Below are 19,266 nucleotides of genomic sequence, written 5' to 3'. Positions count from 1 at the left end.
CTTGTTGCTTCTGACACAGGTATCGAAAAAATCCTCGAATGCACTGCTACATGCGTAAGCCTTGCATGATGGAAATCCTACTATGCACTGCGCACGGTGCACACGTTAGAAACAGATAATTTCTTTTTGCAGTGCTCAAGTATAAGGACACACAGGCTCAAACTTGTCTGCGCTGTGTAACGGATCCTTCATTGCATCAATATTCTTGAGTGTTGCTCGAGCGATTTATCCCCAACTAACCCAAAAGACGCGTGCACTTGATAGCAGTAAGTGAAGGAGTACAGTGAACTTGCACTGAACTGGATTCACATGCCGAATGGAAGATCACACTGTTAGCTCAAACGGACGGCATGGCAGATGATGTACACATAATTCCCATTGTTCGACTACTGGTGTCTTTCGCTTTGAAAAGTTATCTTTGCCACAGGAAAGAGCGTACAGCTCGCCCGTTAAACTTGAGTCACCCGAGACCAGAAGAAACACGCCGCCGTTGACCACCCGAAGCTCCACACGGTTCAGTCACCACATCACACGAAGGCAGGAGTGCCATATTTTAAATCACCGCAGCGCCAAATGAACTGAAAATTCATTTCATTTGAGTTTCTCAGCTGGGCTCGTGCACTCGCCAGTTAAAAACTTGATGGACGCGCTAGGCCTACGTGTAACGTAAACAAAATTGCGCTAGTCGAGTGCTTATTATCCAGTCTTCGAAGTTTGGAAGCATGTTACCATTCGTTTTCAGCACAACAAAATACACATACACCAAGCACAGATGCTGCGGCAATCGTAATTTGGCTGGAAGTTTTAGCAGACGATCGCACTGAGACCGGCGGAACCCAGTGAAAAGGTTGGATTTGCCGGCGTCGTCCGAAGTCGGTTCGTATCCAGGTCGCACTGCCACAACCCACGGCCGCCGGTCGCGTCGTTGTCGGCCTACTGTTACACTACTGTCTTTTAGCAACACTGTAAGAGCGTCGTGCGTCCAATGAACTCGGACTATCGTTGGTGTCGCCGTATTCGCATGGGCGGCCATCATAGCAGCAGCAGCCGGAGGCTTCGTAGCCTCCGATTGGTTGACGCCGGCGACGCGTCGTAGCCTCTCTTTGGTGCAAGCTGGCGAAGCTTCGCCTCGCGTCGGCGAACTTCTAGCATGGGCAGTCGACATAATCGCTGTGCGTCATCACGCTTCGCCCTGTTCCCGACCGACGCTTTTAACGCTTCGGCGCGTGCCGAAGCTTGCCGACGCGGGCCAGTGGTTGGGGCTTAAGCGTCAATTTACTCATATGGCGATACGCACAGTGTAAAGCGCAAACGCCTGTAAACTAAATTTTCAAGTCAATATTTTGGTGCACGTAATAACTGTGATCTCATCTGAGTTATCTCTGATCTCTGATCTGACTAGGAATCCAGCTCCATAATGCAAAGTTCCCACGCAAAGCGTCACGACATGCCGTATTGAGCTACATTTTGAGCGAATTTAAAATTCTAATCACTCCATTTCAATGGAGCGTTTGAATCAATCACAATAAATTGGCAGTCCCTTTAGCATACGCCAAAGAGGGTGTAGCCGAAAGCCTGCGCGCTCAAGTAACATTAATTAAATTACTTGAGATCTCATTCGAATGCGTGCTTGCTTCTTACTACTTCTTTTCTCCCGCCAAATGTCGCGGTTTCGAGTGCCCTAATTTAAGCTGCCCAATTAAACCTGTCTTAATTAACTTCGCCCTAATGAACACCAAAGGTGATGGATTCGACTTTCAACAAAAATCAAGTGTGCGACTCGCACCAAACGTCATGGGTTTGAGTGGCTGAATTGACCCTAACCAAATTAACTGATCCGCATCGGAGCAATCTGTGGAAGACAACAGACACGAACGCGCGAGCAGTGCAACGAGCTCCGGTCTCTGCGAGGCGAGCTCTGATGACATTTTTACCACACGCTGCATTTTCTGGACTTTCGGGTGTATGAGTCCCTTCAGGCTTTCGCCTTAGTAAATCATAGTCTTTTTCATTTCCACCTTAATAAGATGCCACGTTCTTGGTGGTTGTCGGTGCCTCTGTGTGCTCGAAGTCCTTACATGCGGGAAACGTTTTTAACGCCAGAGAACGCCGTTTTAACGCCGTTTTTAACGCCTAATATGCAGTAGAATTACATGCAACTGAAGTTTTTAATGGAACTAATAAAAAATCGCGTGAAGTTGTGCTATCAGTTCTTACAAAAAAAATAAAACTGCGACGGGGGCGACGTGGTAATTCTGTTTTATTTCCAGACGTTATTTCCTAGGTAGGGCAAATCTATTGTCTGATTTTATTTTCCTCAACAGGTCTAGAACTCGCGTTATATTGTATTGTCTCCTGCACAAATAAAGCCATTTAAAACAATTTTAGGTTCAATGGAACAACGAGGACCCTTCTACCAAATAATAGATGGCCTACCCAGATGTCCAAATGTCGACCCGGTCTTGGTGAGGAAAGCGCTGAATTTCAAGGCCTCCAAGGGAGATCTGGTGCAGTGGTCGTTTCCAAAAAGCGGGACACACTGGGTGCAGTACATCATCCAACTCATTCTGAACGAAGGAGAAGGCGTTGAGAATTACGACCAGTTCTCCGAAAACAGTCGCCCGATGGAGTACGTTGGTGTCGACAACTGGAGACCAGCGTTGGCGTTGCGATGCTTCCTCACACATCTCCCACCACAACCAGAGTTCATGAGCAACGATGCCAAGTGAGCGTGTTCACATAATGCGCAGGACAATGTTGGTCAGTGGCTATGCCAAACCGTCGTAGAACCTTGACTCCGCCGAGGTGACCTATTGAGGGGGAATGAAAGAAACATTCGAGCATTCGACATACGCTCCAGCAATAAAGAACTCAAGGCCATCGAGGTTAACGAGCAGCGCTTATGAGCAGTTATTGAAAATGTTTTTCTACTGTTTATTACAAAGTAATTGAGACAGGGACAGACATACGGCAATGCACACGAGCAATCGACCTGTAAGTGTGTAGTAGTGCCTTGTGTATGCGTCTCTATAGTGTTTCTTTTTTCGCTAGACGATGAAAAATTTGGGCGGATCCTACAGATAGGTAGAAAGACGGGGTAAGCGAAGCTTTCTTTCATTTTTACTGAAATGTCTCCGTTTCATTTTTCCTTCTTCACTGTTGTGTTGCTTAATGCTTCTCGCTCTGGTTCCGTTTTCTACACTTAAAGATCTAGCAGTTTCTGTTGCCGAATTCTCTGCAGTCAGCTGCAATTTTTTTTGCAAATTCCTTCATTGTTCTGTAGCTCAACTCTCCTGGCTCAAGCCCGTTTAGATCATATATTTTATTCCTCTTACTTTTTTCTTCATTCATTGCCGGCTTCTTTACTTCATGGCTCTTGTACTTGTTTAATCAGGCATCTATCAAGTGGAACGTTCCGATTCTGTGAGATGCCACTGTATTTTTGTACCGTTGGTTCTCATTGAACACGTTTATAAGCACATTTATGATCTGAGAGAAGGTGAGGAGCCAGTGCCACTTACCGCCACGAACATCTTTTTGTATACAGTAATAAACAAAATAAGACGACTCAACCGCGGTTGAGATCGAAAAAAACTAAAGGTACTTTGGGGCGCATTGGAATACCATGTCGTTTGTTTAGACTGCACTACCTTAAGAAGGAGCCCAATTTTATGACTGAACTATCTCCGGAATCGATTCATCTGGGTCATCTGGGCAATCTGCTCTGTACATACCTATACATTTACTTGTTGTCTCTTTCTCACTCCAAGATTGGTTTCGACGTCTTTTTCTTAGTCTTTCCTGCGCTAGAAGGCCATAAATTATCTTATTCTTCAGGTAAAGCCACACTTGTGGTTCCTGTTTAAGGCGCGCGCAGTTTGAATATTAGCCTCTGGGTCTCGTTTCGGCTTCTGTGTGCCAGTTACGCACTGTTACTGTCCCGTACATATCTCTACGCTAATGTGGCGCGTACATTTGTTCCAAGCTATCTTTCGACGCCTCTGCTTGCAGGACGTGCACTAGAAGGCTTCAATATGTATAATTTACGAGGCAACAGTGGCCAGGAATCTAGATCCGAGCAACCCCATAAATTTATGTACAGACCGCCTATGATGTCCTTGAATTTCAGTTTCTTACTTGATAGGGTACAATTATTTATTTATTTTATTTATTTATTTATTGACACTGCAATTCCACTTTAGGAATTTTGGAAGGAGGGTACGAATGTTGAAAAGATCACAAAGAAGGCAACCGACAAGTACATAGATACATAAGAGTAAATAAACTAATATAAAGTAGAATAGAAGGCATACGGTAAGTACCAAGTTAGACACGATGTAAACAAGGTAAGTGAAGGCTGTTGAACTTCGGTGTTAGTAAGCTGCTTCCATTCAGTTATTGTCCGTGGAAAGAAAGAGTATTTAAAGAAGTTGTTACGTGTGCGAAACGGAGCAATTATTAATTGGTGTCTTTGTGTAGTCGCAACCCGGATGAAGATGTTATTACGTCTGAAATGTCTAATTTATAGTGCCCCTTTACAATCTGATAGATAAATTTTAGCCTAGATGACCTATTTCTTTGCGTTATTTGGGGAAACTGGGCTCTCGTTAAAAGGGCAGAAACAGAAGAACGTCCAAAGCTGTTATATATGAATCGCAAGCCCTTTTTCTGTGCGCTTTCAATCTTGCTAATATGGGTCCGAGTGGTATTGGTCCTAGTTGTCCCAGATTATGGCTGCATAATCTGGGACCCCTTGGGAGAATGGGAGAATAAGCGCTTTATATGTGGTCATGCGGACATCAGGAGTAGTAAATTATAAAGCTCTTCATAAAAAGAACAACTTACAGTTTGCGTTTCTTACGACATAATCAATGTGCTTAGTCCAGTCTAAGTTACTTGTTATCCAGAGGTCCAGGTATCTGTAATGAGGTACTTCGTGAAGGACACTGCTGCTGATAGAATAGACAAAGGTTAATGGTCTTTTTTTGTGAGTAACTCTCATGAACACTGTTTTTTATAGCTTATACACATTTGCCACATATCACACCACTGAACAATTTTTTTGAGTGTATCATTTAAAAGAATTTGGTCAGCTGTAATGTCCACTTCAGGGTAATTCCCGCAGTCATCGGCATACAATCACATTTTGACAGGAATATTGCAGACAATATCATTAATAAACAAAATAAAAAGAAGGGGCCCAAGCACAGACCCCTGGGGAACGCCTGAGTCCGCGCCAAGAATTTCCGAAGTTTCTCCATTAAAGACAACAAACTGTTTTCGATTGTTAATTTATGCGGCAATCCAGTTTAAAAGTTGCTGGTTATTTTATATTCTCCCTGATTTGTGCAATAACTTCTTATGAGACACTTTATGAAAAGCTTTTTTAAAGTCCATAAAAATTACATCGGTTTGTTTTGCGTTATTAATTGAAAGTGCAAAATTCATGTATTGTTTCTGCTAGCTGGGTACACGTAGAATAACTTTGTCGAAATCCATGTTGATACTTAGTTAAATATGATGTTTGTCAAGAAACTGCGTTATGTGGTTATGTATAATATGTTCTCAGAGTTGACATGGAGTACAGGTTAAGGAAATCGGACGATAGTTCTTTATGCAGTCTTTCCTTCCATTCTTATGGAAAGGTTTTACTCTGGCGATTCCCCAGTCGTCCGGAACTTGCCCCTCAGATAGTGATCAAGAGAACAGAACACACAAGTATCTTGAGACCCATTCTGCGTATCTCTTAAAAATGCGTTTGGTATGTTATCTGGCCCTCGGAAAAGGTCTTGCACTTTATTGTGCATTCCAGTTTACGGGGATGATTATCGACTTGAGGCGAAAACGCGTTGCAACCACTTTGTGAAAATTCTCCCATCGTGGTTGTAGATGAAGATATACACCGTTCTGACACATAAGCGCGCACCTCATAGCCGTTCCACCCACAACGGAACCTGGAAAGCGCACTTCATCCTTGTCAGATTCGTGCCATTTTTTTCGTTCACTAAAATTTATTGTAAAGTCTGTAATCAATTTAATTGCGGTGAACAAGATGCGGCAGAGCGCACACGATTAGCTACTCCTCTTACGCGTAAGCCTGAAGGGCCCTTCTGTGAAATTGCTTTAATATGTTTGAAGCCTCGGGGTCGCGAGCGCCAGAAACGGATGGCGCCTGGAGGTGAAGAGAACCGCCACGTTCGCGCCCTTTCCGTTTGTGCTTCGACGTCGTGGTGCTCACTGTGCAAGTTCGCCGCGTCTCTTCTTTTCATGTGTGGTACTTGTACTTTCGCCGTGCCACATCAGGCGTCGCACTGTCGAAATCAATGTAGCGTCCGCGAGCGCGTTCGCGTCCTCTCCGTTTGTGCTTCGACCCCGCGGTGCTCGGCCTCTTTTGTGTTTCACTGTTGGTTTCAAGTTATCTCAATTTACCATTAACAAATATCACAAGAACGTTTCATTTCGGAAACGCGGGTTGCACCCGATCGTATGGACGCAACGAACAAGCACAGTGAGAGAGAGGGCGAGAGTGTGTTTTCTTACCTCTTTTATGAGGCTCTCTGTGACTGCCCTACCAAAGCAGCTGGCTTGTTGCTGAACGCCGCAGGGAACCGGGTGCACACAAGATTTTACCAGAGTAGCTTTCAGGCAGTTAGCAGCCATACCTCTCTTTACAAGCTTGGAGTGGTCAGAACGGTAGTCAAGCAAGGGCTTCTTACTCCTTCGGTAGTAGATCCAACAAATAGAACTAATATTTGTACTGATACATATATCTGGGAATTGCAGGCGAACATCTACCGGCAACACATGAGTGAAATTGAGACGTATTCAACACTTTTCAAAAACTCCGAAAGGGTTTTTAACAGCTTGGCCACTCCCCCCAGGCTTCACACCTGACGTAATGCGAAGGTTGTGGGATCGCTCCCCACCTGCAGCAAGTTATTTTTTTCATCCACTTCCATTCCCAATAATTTATCGTTTGTTTTATTCATTTATCAGGCACAAGTAATATCCCCAATGTTGTCCTTGGTGTCAGTGTTTGTTGGCTTCTTATGACATGACTAATAAAAATCGGGCTCTCGGTTAATTTCCTTTTTTATCGTTTATTACGTAAAGAGAATCTCGAATGCGGCAACATTGAGACCTTGAGGTAGCATGTGCGGGTTTATTGACCAGTTGCCTTCAATCAAAAAAGATCACACTCTTGTGACGCCTCCGGCAGAAACCATCTTCCACATTCGCTGCCACGGTTTCTGAGTGGTGGCGCTGGCTAACGCTCCCAGAGTTCTACTGAGAAACATAAATACCCAAAAAAGTGGATGGGGAAACGGCGCCGCGGTAGCTCAGTCGGTAGAACATCGCACGCATAATGCGAAGGTTGTGGGATCGTTCCCCACCTGCGGCAAGTTATTTTTCATCCACTTTCATTTCCATTAATTTATCGTTTCTTTAGTTCATTCATTAAGAACAAGCTTTTTCCCCTATGTTGTCCTTGGTCTCACTGTTGGTTGGCTTCTTATGTCATGACTAATAAAAATCGGGTGCCTCGGTTAACTTCCTTTCTTCTCGCTTTTAACAAAAGCCGACATTATTCAGTCAGACGCCTGTAAATTTAAGCATGCAGGGGCACAATTGGTTAAACAATAGGCATGTAATGTCTACGTATACAAGTATTACCAATGCATTTCTGCCATTGTTGAAAAGAAATCAATTTTCCTATCTAAGACTGCCTCATACAAGATTAGAACTGAAGCATGAATTTTACATAGTTACCCTAACAAGAACACCTCATTTGAACTTCACAGTAAATAGACCTCTGTTGATGCCAGTCTCCTACAACGCTGAACCCTGCTGCATGCTTTATAAAGAACTTATAGTGGTATATCACTTGACTCTAAAGCTATTCTGATCTGCGAAATTGTAGAACACATCTACAAATGTCCCATTTCATCTGTAACAGCTTAATTGACTTGCTTTCACAGCTTACGAAGTACAAGTAAAAATTACTTCGCCTTGTTTAGCATTTTCGTCTGCTAGACCACAATCGAATGACATCAATATAGTAACATATTAACTCAGAGAACCTAATTTGGCTTATTTATTACAACCTTTGCATACTGCCACAGCAGCGCTCCGTAATATGTGTTGCAATAATGAAGGGGTGCTTGTCCACCAGCACTCCAACGTCACTAACAGTGATAACCTACCAGGCTAGGTAGATGGTCATGATTCAGGTATTAAAGAGCTGAGGACAAAATCCACTCAAAGAGCACGAATACTTCGACAACTTGAGGAAGGTGGACCAATTGCAGGCAGCAGACCCCTTATCAGCTCCAGCAGGGCAACATCAACTAGTCTTTCAGTAAAATAAAACGAATAATTAGTAAATATAAGTTACGTTGTTCCTGCTAAATATCAATACAATTTGATTTCCATGCATATGCACTTGCAGGCTTTAGCAATACAACTGAAATATTTGTAATCAGCTGAAATATTTGCATTCGCTTCTCTTGTACACAGAATTTTTTTTCATGTGATTTAGCATTTACAGCTTGCTTACTGAAACGAACGCCTTGACTTCGCTGACATCATTCGAAGCAAAACGTCTTGCTGCACTGCAAGCAGTTGCACCAAGGAAAGAGAGCAGAGCAGCCAGAGCGAAATACTTTTTTTTTCGGCCGCTACAATAAAAACGTGCATGCAAGCAAGAAAGTAACGACCACATGTAGTGAGCCACTGCTGTTAACTCTAACGTTTGGTTCCGTATTCTAACAGAAGTCCTTGCCGTATCGGATACAGTACCCGCCGTGGTTGCTCAGTGGCTATGGTGTTGGGCTGCTGAGCACGATGTCGCGGGATCGAATCCCGGCCTTGGCGGCCGCATTTCCTTGGAGGCGAAATGCGAAAACACCCGTGTACTTAGATTTAGGTGCACGTTAAAGATCCCCAGGTGGTCGAAATTTCCGGAGTCCTCCACTACGGCGTGCGTCATAATCAGAAAGTGGTTTTGGCACGTAAAACGCCATAATTCTTTATCGAATACAGTATGCTCTCAAGCCGGTAAAAGTGTCAATACAAGTGCGCAACTGAATGCAGTTTTATTCTACGCTTTTAACTCAAGTGGGCCAGAGGTTAGAAGTGTCACACGGAAAAATGCGAACACCATCGAGCCGGTCGCGCTGCCATTGAAATCGATCTAAAATGATAGGTGGCCCATTTCTCCATTCCTGCGTCAGTTCTTGCCTTAAGACGCTGCTTAGTCGCATTTTGAAACAATATTTCTGCTCGCGACGTCAGCTTACCACACATCCTTTTAACATCTTCGTTATGCAAACCAAACGAAAACAAAATGGGCTTACCTCATGAGCAAGTTACGAGGACGCGTAGGCTGTTGGAACATCCGTTGAGAGCAGGCTATCGCGCATCCATGCTCATACGGAAACTCGAACACAGGACAACTGCTTCGATGCCGCAGCGTGCAGAGTTTTGTAGATGAAGTAGAACACATTCAGCGCAAATATACAGGCGATATGACCACACATCAAGAGCACACAAGCGTACACCACACAGCGACAAATTCGGAACTTTACGAATTCGAACATGACGAGACTCAAGCAGCGTAACCATCCGCCGCTTTTGTTCTTCGCTCCCGATGCGTCAATCTTTTTTCCTTGAGGCCTCGCTCCACTCTTGAGTACAAATCAAGGCATATTTACGGCAAACTAAACATTTTTACAACATGAAACAATAAAATCCCGGTCACTAGGATGATTACACATGTGCTGCTTTCTCTACCGTTCTTTCGATCAGAAGCGTAGCGCGCACTGCCCCCTGGTGCCGCACGTTGTGAGCGCAATGAACAAAACAGGATCGTTTTGGTATTTGTGCTCTAGTTGCAGGAACAGTAAAATAATTACTTGACAATTATTTGAATTGTGAAAGAGGAGAACGCTTTCTCTCCCACAAGGTAGTGCATATTATACAATGAGATAGAGAATGCAAGAAGAAGAAAGGCAGGCAGGTCAACCAGGCGGTTCGCTTCTGCGGCGAGGAAACTCCATTTCCTACGGCTAGGAAATGCACTGCAAAGCAGCGCACTTCGATGCGTCAATAAGCTCTAGTATAGGGCTAATTTGGGCTGGTTGGCACATGTAATTAAAGGGTATGTATATGGATAAAGCACATGGAACAAATGATGTTGCATGCTCGGTCAAAAGCTTCAATCGTTACGCCAACCCGGCCCTAAGCGTTGTTTCTTTCCTTTTTGTTTTTGTTTTCTTTTTGACAGTACACACAAAACTACCACGGTACTAGGTCCTTCATCTTGAGTCACCTTCCCGTAATCTGCGCACATATCGGCGCATGCTCGCGATCTTTATTTTGCCGTACAAGAACGTGCGTGCTCAACGGTCTTGTTTCAAGGTCAAACGCCAAATGTTTGTCATTACATCTTACCGCAAGAATTGACAACGCATGAACAGGGAAGATTATGCCTAATCGTTGTGTGTCAATGAATGGACGGTTACTGAGAGAGACGAGGTATTCTCGTAATATTCTGGGACTGAGTTAAACCAACTAAATTATAGTTCAGCGGAGCCCTTTTACTCTTGGGTTAATTGCTTCCCGCATTCAAAAATTTCCTCCGGCCGTTGCTATTGGATCTACACGCCGCCAGTTCCCTTCGAGACAATTTGTTCCTAGATGTAAACGCAGTTACAGTCATTATACCACTCCTTGCGTTTCGGTACTGATTTATAGTGCGCACAATTTTTGGCGTAGAGCAGCGATGCCTTTCCCAGTGCACCAGCACCTGAGAGCTACAAGTTTGCTGACATAGGCAAGTATGTCCACGGCTATTCGTTCATTTAAACATATATGATGCATTAGTAACTACAAAACACTTAATGTGAGAACATTTCAAACACGCGCATATATTTGCGGATAAGATCAGCGTTACAAGGTCCGTATGCGTGGCAAACCTCGACCTGAATAGAGGATGCGCATATATATATATATATATATATATATATATATATATATATATATATATATATATATATATATATATATATATATATACACGATCTGTAACTGCAGCTTTTGGTAGAAGGCTAACTCTCACATTTGTTACGTACCTTCATAATGCGTGCAGTTTGCATTCCCCCCCCCCCCCCTGACAGCATGTATAGCTTTCCTCCCAATAATACGGATGTTCGCATAAGAAAAATACGGAGTTCTGTCTGTTTCGTGCAAAACAGTGAATCCAATATATTATTACAGTAAAATGTCTGTAAAGCTTTAAACGGATAGCACTTTCTGTGTATTAACGGAAGATCAGGCCGATCTCTCTACCTTCTCTCAAATCAGAATCAGACTTTAGAATCAGAATCAGACGTTATTTCAAATACATTTTTTGACAGATTTTGTTTGCTGGTCAATCTAAGCACATCGTGCGTGTTAGAAGACCAAGCAGCAGGTGGTACAGCTTTCAATAGAGATATGAAACATACAATTACCGTTCAAAATTATACAACTTCAAAATAAAATATTCTAACACACAAAGAATCCACGTAAGAATCCCAATAAAAAATCACATATTACAATAAACAGTTGAATACCACTTCCTCACATTTTTCATCATTTTACCTTTTGAATTGATATCATACAGTGTTGCATCAATTCAATAAAAGTATCAGGGACATAATACTTTACTTTAAGTTACATATCTCTTATTATATTGGTACATCTTTATCATTTTCTACAGCAAGCAATCTTATGTCATTGGCTGTGACGGGTGATTCCTTTTCCAATGTCTCCTGCAAGATATACCATAAATATACAGCATCCCAACAGTCTAGGAAAATGGCCAGTTGGCTAAGGCTTGTCACAGACTTGGCAGTCGAGTGATGGCAAAAAGAATCTTCTTGGTTGTACCATGTGCGCTGCTGTAAACATGCGTTCTCAATCAAGGTTTCAGTACGCAAATGATAGAAAAAGACTTGTTTTTTTTTAGCACAGGGAGAGAAACCTTAAGCACTTGCTCTAAAGACATATAAGTTAATGACCAGGCGAACCTAATTACAAATCAAAGAGACGAAACCTGAAATATGTGTCCCAGGGAATGAACATTTCCTTAGCCTTTTGTTGCGGCTTCAGAGGTAGCGTCCAAGTATGAAGTTGAAAAAACAAAGTGTTTTGTTCCCAGAAGCACACGCACCTTTCTAAAGTGAATAAAAAAAATTCACCGACTATTACTTTATTTCCTAATGCGAAATTTCAGTGCAGCTCTATACTGATTTTTATTTCGCAATATACTTAGGGAAAATATTTGAGACAGACGTGTAGCAGAGTCGGTAATCGTGGGAAATCTTATCTGCGGGTCAAGGGTGGCGGCTTTTATACATATCTTGTCGAATGGTTCCAGTCTAATCGCTCGTGCCATTTGGCTTCCGGAAAGTGCTACACAATTCACTTCGCGCATACACTCAGATTACGAAAAATTGGTTAACCATGACAAACAAAACAAGCACAAAGGGTACCAAACCAAGCAACCCAAACAAGCGCAAGCGAGAGCTGGCGCGGGCAGACCATAGCAAGAAATTAAAGGTCCTGCTGAGACCAGATACGAGTACGCGTCGAGCGGTCAGGCGGGTCCTCATAAAACCGGTTTCCGCCATTAGTGTCCGCCATTCGCGGCTCGCGTACTATTTCGTATGCCGCTACGCGTTCGCTCTTTCAGCCTTCGCTGTTGTGCTCGTTAGCTCGGTTACGCCGAGACCGACATCGACGCTCACCGCAGGAACGTACGCCTAGGTACTGCGCTGTGAAAATTCAGCAATGGAAGATTATCGAATGTGGAGTTGTGTAATGGAAAGGAAGAAAACATATATCGGCAACATCCGTAACGAATGCCTTGCTACCAAAATTATGTAAAGACTTCAAAATCTCACTTGAATGTATGAAGCAGCATGAATTACTTCACCTTGGGACCCGTCTAAAGTACGTTTTCTAAAGTATAACAATAGGACCAGACAAAGCATATGAAATATGTCCGGCGCTGAAGCACTTCTTCCAGAAATGTGTTAAAGATCTCGTGAAAGTATAAAAAATGTGAAAGGCTATTCAACCTTCATTTGAAGTTGATCAGGGACAATGTCCTCCTGAGCGAGTTAGGGGCGACAATTGGAGGGATTCACTGTGCACGGCACTCTATCGCGTCACCCCTCACGTGAGGGGAGTGGAAGGAACGCTGAACAGCTCATTTGTTTTGACGGTACCATTTTCGGTATCAGCCAACATATTTAGACGACACATACCCACGAGGGCGACCCATATTTTTGCCTAGCAGTACTTTCGGGTAGGCCCGCTTTTTTACCCCCTGCTATGTTCAGGATCGGCCTTTGAGTTTTCTGAAGGCGAATTCTTGTGCGCTGTATGTGTATATTATTCTAATATTCTATGTGTAATGTATTGCATACCTACACCCACTTTTAAACGTTTGTTTTGTAAGAAAAGCGAGTCCTCGAACGCGCTGTCACTCATTACAATTGAAGTGGGTTACTGCACGTTTAGATCTTGACTCATGTTTGCGCTAAACTCAGTATTATACACTATTTCACAATGGATTATTCACTGCTTTTAATAGATGAAGCTGCATCAAAGTATAACTCCGCACAAACAAAGGAGCCCAAGTGTGTTTTTGAAACGTGTGCTGCGGAAGCTGAACGTTTGATACGACGCCGTGTACATGCGCTGCCAATTTCGAAGTTCTTGCATTGTTAGTAGTCTGCAAAGTGGGATGATAAAACCACAGGCCTCCTGAAAAGAGCATCAAAACAACGCGGTACGACAAGGTCACCCGCGCATGTTAGCGAACGAAAAGTGAAGGTGACACGAAGGCTGGTCAGCCGAGCTGGCAGTTAGGTGAACAGGCTCACTTTGATACTTTAAGTAGTTAATGTTTCTATTAATTGGTGAAACACATCTTCCACATCGACATGTTTGGAATTGGGAAATGTACGAATAGCTGAAACATGGACGTATTTGAACCAATCACTTAAGCGGATCGGCTGCGTTAACTCAGGCGCGCTCCACCACAACACAAGAAGAGAGGGAGAGCGTTGATACGAGGGGAAGCCGTACTTAGCTGCTCCACGTGCTTTAGGACCTGTGGCTGCATGAAGCATGCCGAAACAAATGGCATGCGCGTTCACGTGCTTCATATAAAAAAATAATGCCGCCTAACGCGCCTGTAAGGAAGGTTGAGGTTATAATACGTCGGACTTACCTTTACCCAAAGGCATTCGTACCTTACTACTGCTTTTACGCAGGTTGAAATTTTACAGTTTCGTGAAGCTTCCTTCACCTTGTGGGTTTTAGTAAACCTTTAGTTTTCGATGTTATTTCTTAGTTTAACCTTCACCTTACTAATTTTTACTGACTGTTTCTTTCGGGAAAAGCGAGAACACCATTTCTTTCCCCCGACTTCTTATAAGTTAAGCGGCTTCTATGGCTTTACTCCGAAAGCGGTTTCACTCTTCACGAGTTTTTTTGTGTGTCTCAGTCTGCATGAATGAGCGTCAGTGAAGTTTCTGATACTCATCGATATACTACTACCTTTTATTTCTTTATTTCTTTCGGCAGGTATGTGTACGTGGCAAGAAATCCTTGGGACGTGTGTGTGTCTCTGTTTCACATGGCCACCAACCTCAGCGTCTACCGTTTCGAGGACGGCACGTTCGACGAGTTCTTTGAGTACTTCTTGAACAAGGACATCGGATACGGCTCCTATTTTGACCACGTAGCCACGGGATACGCTCTCAAAGACAGGGCCAACGTACTCTTCCTCACTTACGAGCAGCTGAAAAGGGAGCCCCGCGACACCGTACTAAAACTGGCACGCTTTCTTGGCGATCGCCATGGCAAGATTATAGAAGACGGTGAAAATGGCTTGCTAGCCCGAATCCTGGAACTGTCTTCACCCAGCCAAATGAAGAGTGTCATTGTGATGAACTTGCGTAGCAAGGAGTGGGATGTTATGATGACTAGAAATAACATGACCTGTAAGGACGGTTATGGTGGGGACTGCAGAAAGTACGCCATTGTGAGGAATGCTCAAATTGGCGATTGGAAGAACTACTTCAAGCCCGACCAACTTCAACGCTTCGAGGCGAAGATTAAGGCGGAAGGAGAGAAAGCTTTGTTTATGGATTTGTGGGCAGATATCAGGAAGGAGGCACTTGAATTAGCTTTTTCGTAAGCGAAAAAAAATTGCGTTGACCAATCACAGACGAAACAAGGCAATGTAATACACAGCACAGTCATCTCTATGTCCTGTGTTTTGTGCCGCTTTCGCCTTGACAGTGCTACGCCCACCCGACTGCACCTTTATATTTCACGGCGCAAATTTACCCTTGGATGTGTAAACATACAAACGCCTTCGTAATAAATCAAGTAACGTTTGGAAAGACAGAACTTTGACAACACAAAGCAAGGAACGCGGCTATTTATTTTGCCAAGATCTACCAGCGCTGTTACTCTAATCATGCCCAAGCGACTAGCCCAGATTTGCACCTTACTTCTTTGGGGATCCCGTGAAGCCAGTGGATATTTCGGCATGGTGACGTACATCTGCGCCACGAGTTCTGTAGGAACGTCTCTAACAGCAGATCAATGGGGCAGTACCAGGGAACGTTGGCCATAAATAATCGGGCAGAAGCAATGGCCCCTTGAAATAGTTGTGACGATGATGATCGTGTGTTTGTTAGCGTTCTTGAAAATGCCTATCTGCACCAAAGGAAGAACTGCGAAATGAGGTACTGGGCTATTACTGCAAGACTTTACAAAATAGAATTTGGCAGACATCCCTTTCATTATGAATTAAAAATTACAGCGCTGTTGTAATATACTTCACTTCATGACACTTGAACCTGCTTGTAGTGGGCTTGTGCTTTCCCCTCAGACAAGTTGTACAACTTTCATTGGGATTCCTTACGTGTGAAGAATTTTACGTCATCTCAAATGATTGTTGTCGCTTCATTATTATCGCGTTCGAAAATTTCATGGTAAGCAAAGAGCGACGCCTTAATATTACCACACTCCAACGCTCACTAGCGTCTACGCGAAGCGTTTGGGGTTAAAGTTTTTTCAAACCACTAAACTGTTCGATAATTATTTGCTTTTTTGGTGACGACGAGGGTTTTGAACCGAAAAATATACGGTTTCGGCAGGGGTTCGGGCTCAACGCGCTGCGGTGTTGTGATGGTTCCCTTTCGGTTTGGAGAAATCAAAAGGTGATTCAAACTCTAGTTGAAGTCGAGGAAGTTGTCGGCGTTCGGAAAACGCACCAAGTGTCTCCAGTGCAGCTATGCATGCAGAAAATAACTAAGGATGTCCGGCTGTGCCTCTTCAGGCATGAATGTGTGCCGTCTATAAGAACATTGACTTCGATGAAGATCTGATGCCAAAGTTCGAAGGATTAACGCGTGAAAAACAAGTATGGCTAGTGATCTCAAAAATCTATTAAGGCGAAAGCCTCAGATTGCTTATGAGTCAAAAAATTTGATGTCTGGCTGTATGGCGCCAAATTTATAGAACGTCGAAACGTCACCTTTGGCCGGAATCGAACCCACGAGGTTTGGTGTCGTTAGGGTGAATTAGCCCTTCAATTCCTTTAAAGAAGGCGTGAAGACGAAGGGGCGAAGCCGAGTCAGCATGATGTGGGGTGTTTATGAAGGCAAAGTTAAATGTGGAAACGGTTAATTAAGAGGGAGGGAATTAAATCACTACAACCCAAGACCATTGGTGGGGGTCGAGTCCGCTTGGAGTATGGGCAACCGACCATATCTGAAGGATGTCATCATTCCCCCGTAATTGAAGCATGTTCTCGCCCTAGCTGCAAAACCTGAAGGCACCTTCGTATTGATAATAAAATTTAAATCACCGCAAATAGCTATACACACGAAGTGAAAAATAGCTTGCGCTTGTTCCTATGTAATTTATATGCTTGAATGTTCCTTCTGTAAGAAATAACATTTCGGTGATCCAGACAAGGAATGAAAGGCACGTTAGGCGGGCATTGTGCGGACACAGCTAAGAAGCTTCCCAAAGACTTCGCCGAGCATTACAACCAACCAGGTCATAACTCTGATGAGCTTAACCTCTACATCCTACAATCAAATTTCATTCCTGCGAGAGATAGCAAATACAGAGAATTCTACCTATTCCATAAGTTCATGACATTGAAAAAAAAGGCTTAAACGTTTCAGAGGGCGTTTCAGAATCTATTCGCTATGTTAGATCTTAAACTATAGGCAAAGCACTCAGCTCTTTTTCATTGGGTTGGTATTTTTTTTCTTTTCTCCCTTTGATTTGTTCTTTTGTTTATATATTTATTCCATAATATTTTGTTTTTTCCACGAGCACGATTATATCCCCCTTCTTTTATTCTCTCTCGCAGAGAGACGATAGCTCACTGACCTCCAGCAAAGCAGATAATGCCCCCCTCCCGCGTCCCCCCCCCCATCCTGACCCTTTCCACGAAAAAAAGGTACCCATCGTCACACGTCAATTGGCTGACACACGATGCTACCTCACAGTCTCCACCAACGTTGAAAAGCACACCTTTCATTACAATTCAACGCGCACGCCGCTAACACACCCTCCATCGTGGCGTTGCACACCTGCCTTATCCCCACTCGCTTTAGAAAGTCCTACCTATATATATACTGTGCCGAGGAAAGCATATGTCGCCTTGAAGAAGTCCACTTGTCGAAGTGTTGGCTCCTGCTTTTACCTTGTTCTCATTCTGCTCATCGTCTTGAATTTATATCTTCCGCCTTCCCCGTGTGTTTCCCTGCACTTAGGCATTCAACTAGCCTAGAAGAAACCATCTGCCGACAGGGAAGCAGTTCTTCAATTGCTGTTAATTCTCAAAAGCTGCTGCCGTAAGATTGAGTTCACTGTGTGCATCAAGAAGCGCGGTAAATGAAGAAGCTTTAGTCGAAGAGTATGTTGCTGAGCGCTGTCCTCACGAGCGAGAGTAGACTTGCATGTTGTCATTGTGCCATCAAGGCCACTTTACGATTTAGAATGTAAAAATGTGTAGAAAAAATCATGGCTGACAGGAGCATGTATTTACGCTGTAAAACATGAATGTCTTCCTACTGGCCAGTGAGTCTTTTCTTGTCGACACTACTCTACTGCAGACAGACTTCGAAAAAGTTTTTTTTTTTCGCTGAGTGAGAAACATGCACTGAAAGAAAGAACTAGTCATCCCAAGAACTGGTACAGAACAGGTACTTAACAAATATTGTAGTTTCAGTTTTTTGAATAAGTCATGATCTATACGTGATCCACATAAATGAGAGCTGCCTCGTCTTATCACCGATATTTTTCCAAGTACCAAATGGAATGATAAAAATTTTTAGCGTCAAGTGACCAAGGTTTCACGAAAGCTTCTTGTCATGAAAGGACTCGGGCAGACAAAATCTCAGAGATCCTTGCCACATAGCAATACAAAGGAACGTGTTGGCAAAAGCCCCGTCTCATTGCGCAAGCCTTTTGGATGAATAATTCCCATGTTTCGTTTGGAAGCATCTCGCTCATCCGCAAGGGCTTCTTTTGACATTGTGAGACTGCTAAAGACAGTGAACGGGTATTGTCCTGAGGGGCAGTTGGCAGCATTAATTAGGCCTGGTCAAGCTTACAGCCGCGCATTACCTGTGGCGCTCTGGGACTTAAGGATTAACCAACAGGGAGAACTTGAGAAAGACTGAGGAAGCAGTAAAAAGATGGACACAGCGTGAGATAGTGAGAAGAAAACTTGGCATAGGACAAGCCAAGAAGTATGCACTGAAAGATAAGCAAGGTGATATCATCAGCAAATTCTGTGATAGTGTAAAAGCAGCAGAGGAATTCTATACTGACCTTTACAGTACCCATAGCAGGCACGCTACCTTCATTCGAAGTAGTAATGAGTAGGATACAGAGTCTCCTTCTGTAATTAGGGATAAAGTTAGATAGCCCTGCGAGACAACACGCGGGCTCTTATTCCATTCAGGAAGATGGAATATCAGTCCAGGTAATCAATTGTGGAGGAGATACTGTGCTTGAAAAACTTGCTGCCCTTTACATTCAATGCCAAATATATTTCATGATTTCAAGAAAGCTGGAAGAATGTCAACTACATATTAATCCACAAGAAAGGAGACAAAGAACTCAAAAATTAAAGACCCATTATCTCGCTTTCAGTATTGTATAAAATATTCA

The 19,266-nt window shown here is 43.4% G+C and overlaps 1 protein-coding gene and 1 non-coding gene across 3 annotated transcripts in view; both read left to right on the top strand.

Annotated features, from left to right (window-relative positions):
• Positions 1–15,985, top strand: part of LOC142574274 (sulfotransferase 1C2-like) — a 47,985-nt gene extending 32,000 nt beyond the window's left edge. For both annotated transcript variants that reach the window (XM_075683398.1, XM_075683397.1), the window contains exons 2-3: positions 2,389–2,725; positions 14,641–15,985. In XM_075683398.1, coding sequence (XP_075539513.1) covers positions 2,394–2,725; positions 14,641–15,256 — 948 coding nt within the window. In that variant the 5' untranslated portion in view covers positions 2,389–2,393 and the 3' untranslated portion in view covers positions 15,257–15,985. The remainder of the gene's footprint in view (positions 1–2,388; positions 2,726–14,640) is intronic.
• On the top strand, positions 7,330–7,402 carry TRNAM-CAU (transfer RNA methionine (anticodon CAU)). Its single transcript has one exon. It is a non-coding gene; the product is annotated as a tRNA-Met (tRNA).
• Positions 15,986–19,266: the final 3,281 nt, after the last annotated feature.

Source organism: Dermacentor variabilis, chromosome 3 (genome assembly GCF_050947875.1).
Source record: "Dermacentor variabilis isolate Ectoservices chromosome 3, ASM5094787v1, whole genome shotgun sequence".
Taxonomy (NCBI): domain Eukaryota; kingdom Metazoa; phylum Arthropoda; class Arachnida; order Ixodida; family Ixodidae; genus Dermacentor; species Dermacentor variabilis.
This window is presented reverse-complemented; position numbering and strand designations above follow the sequence as displayed.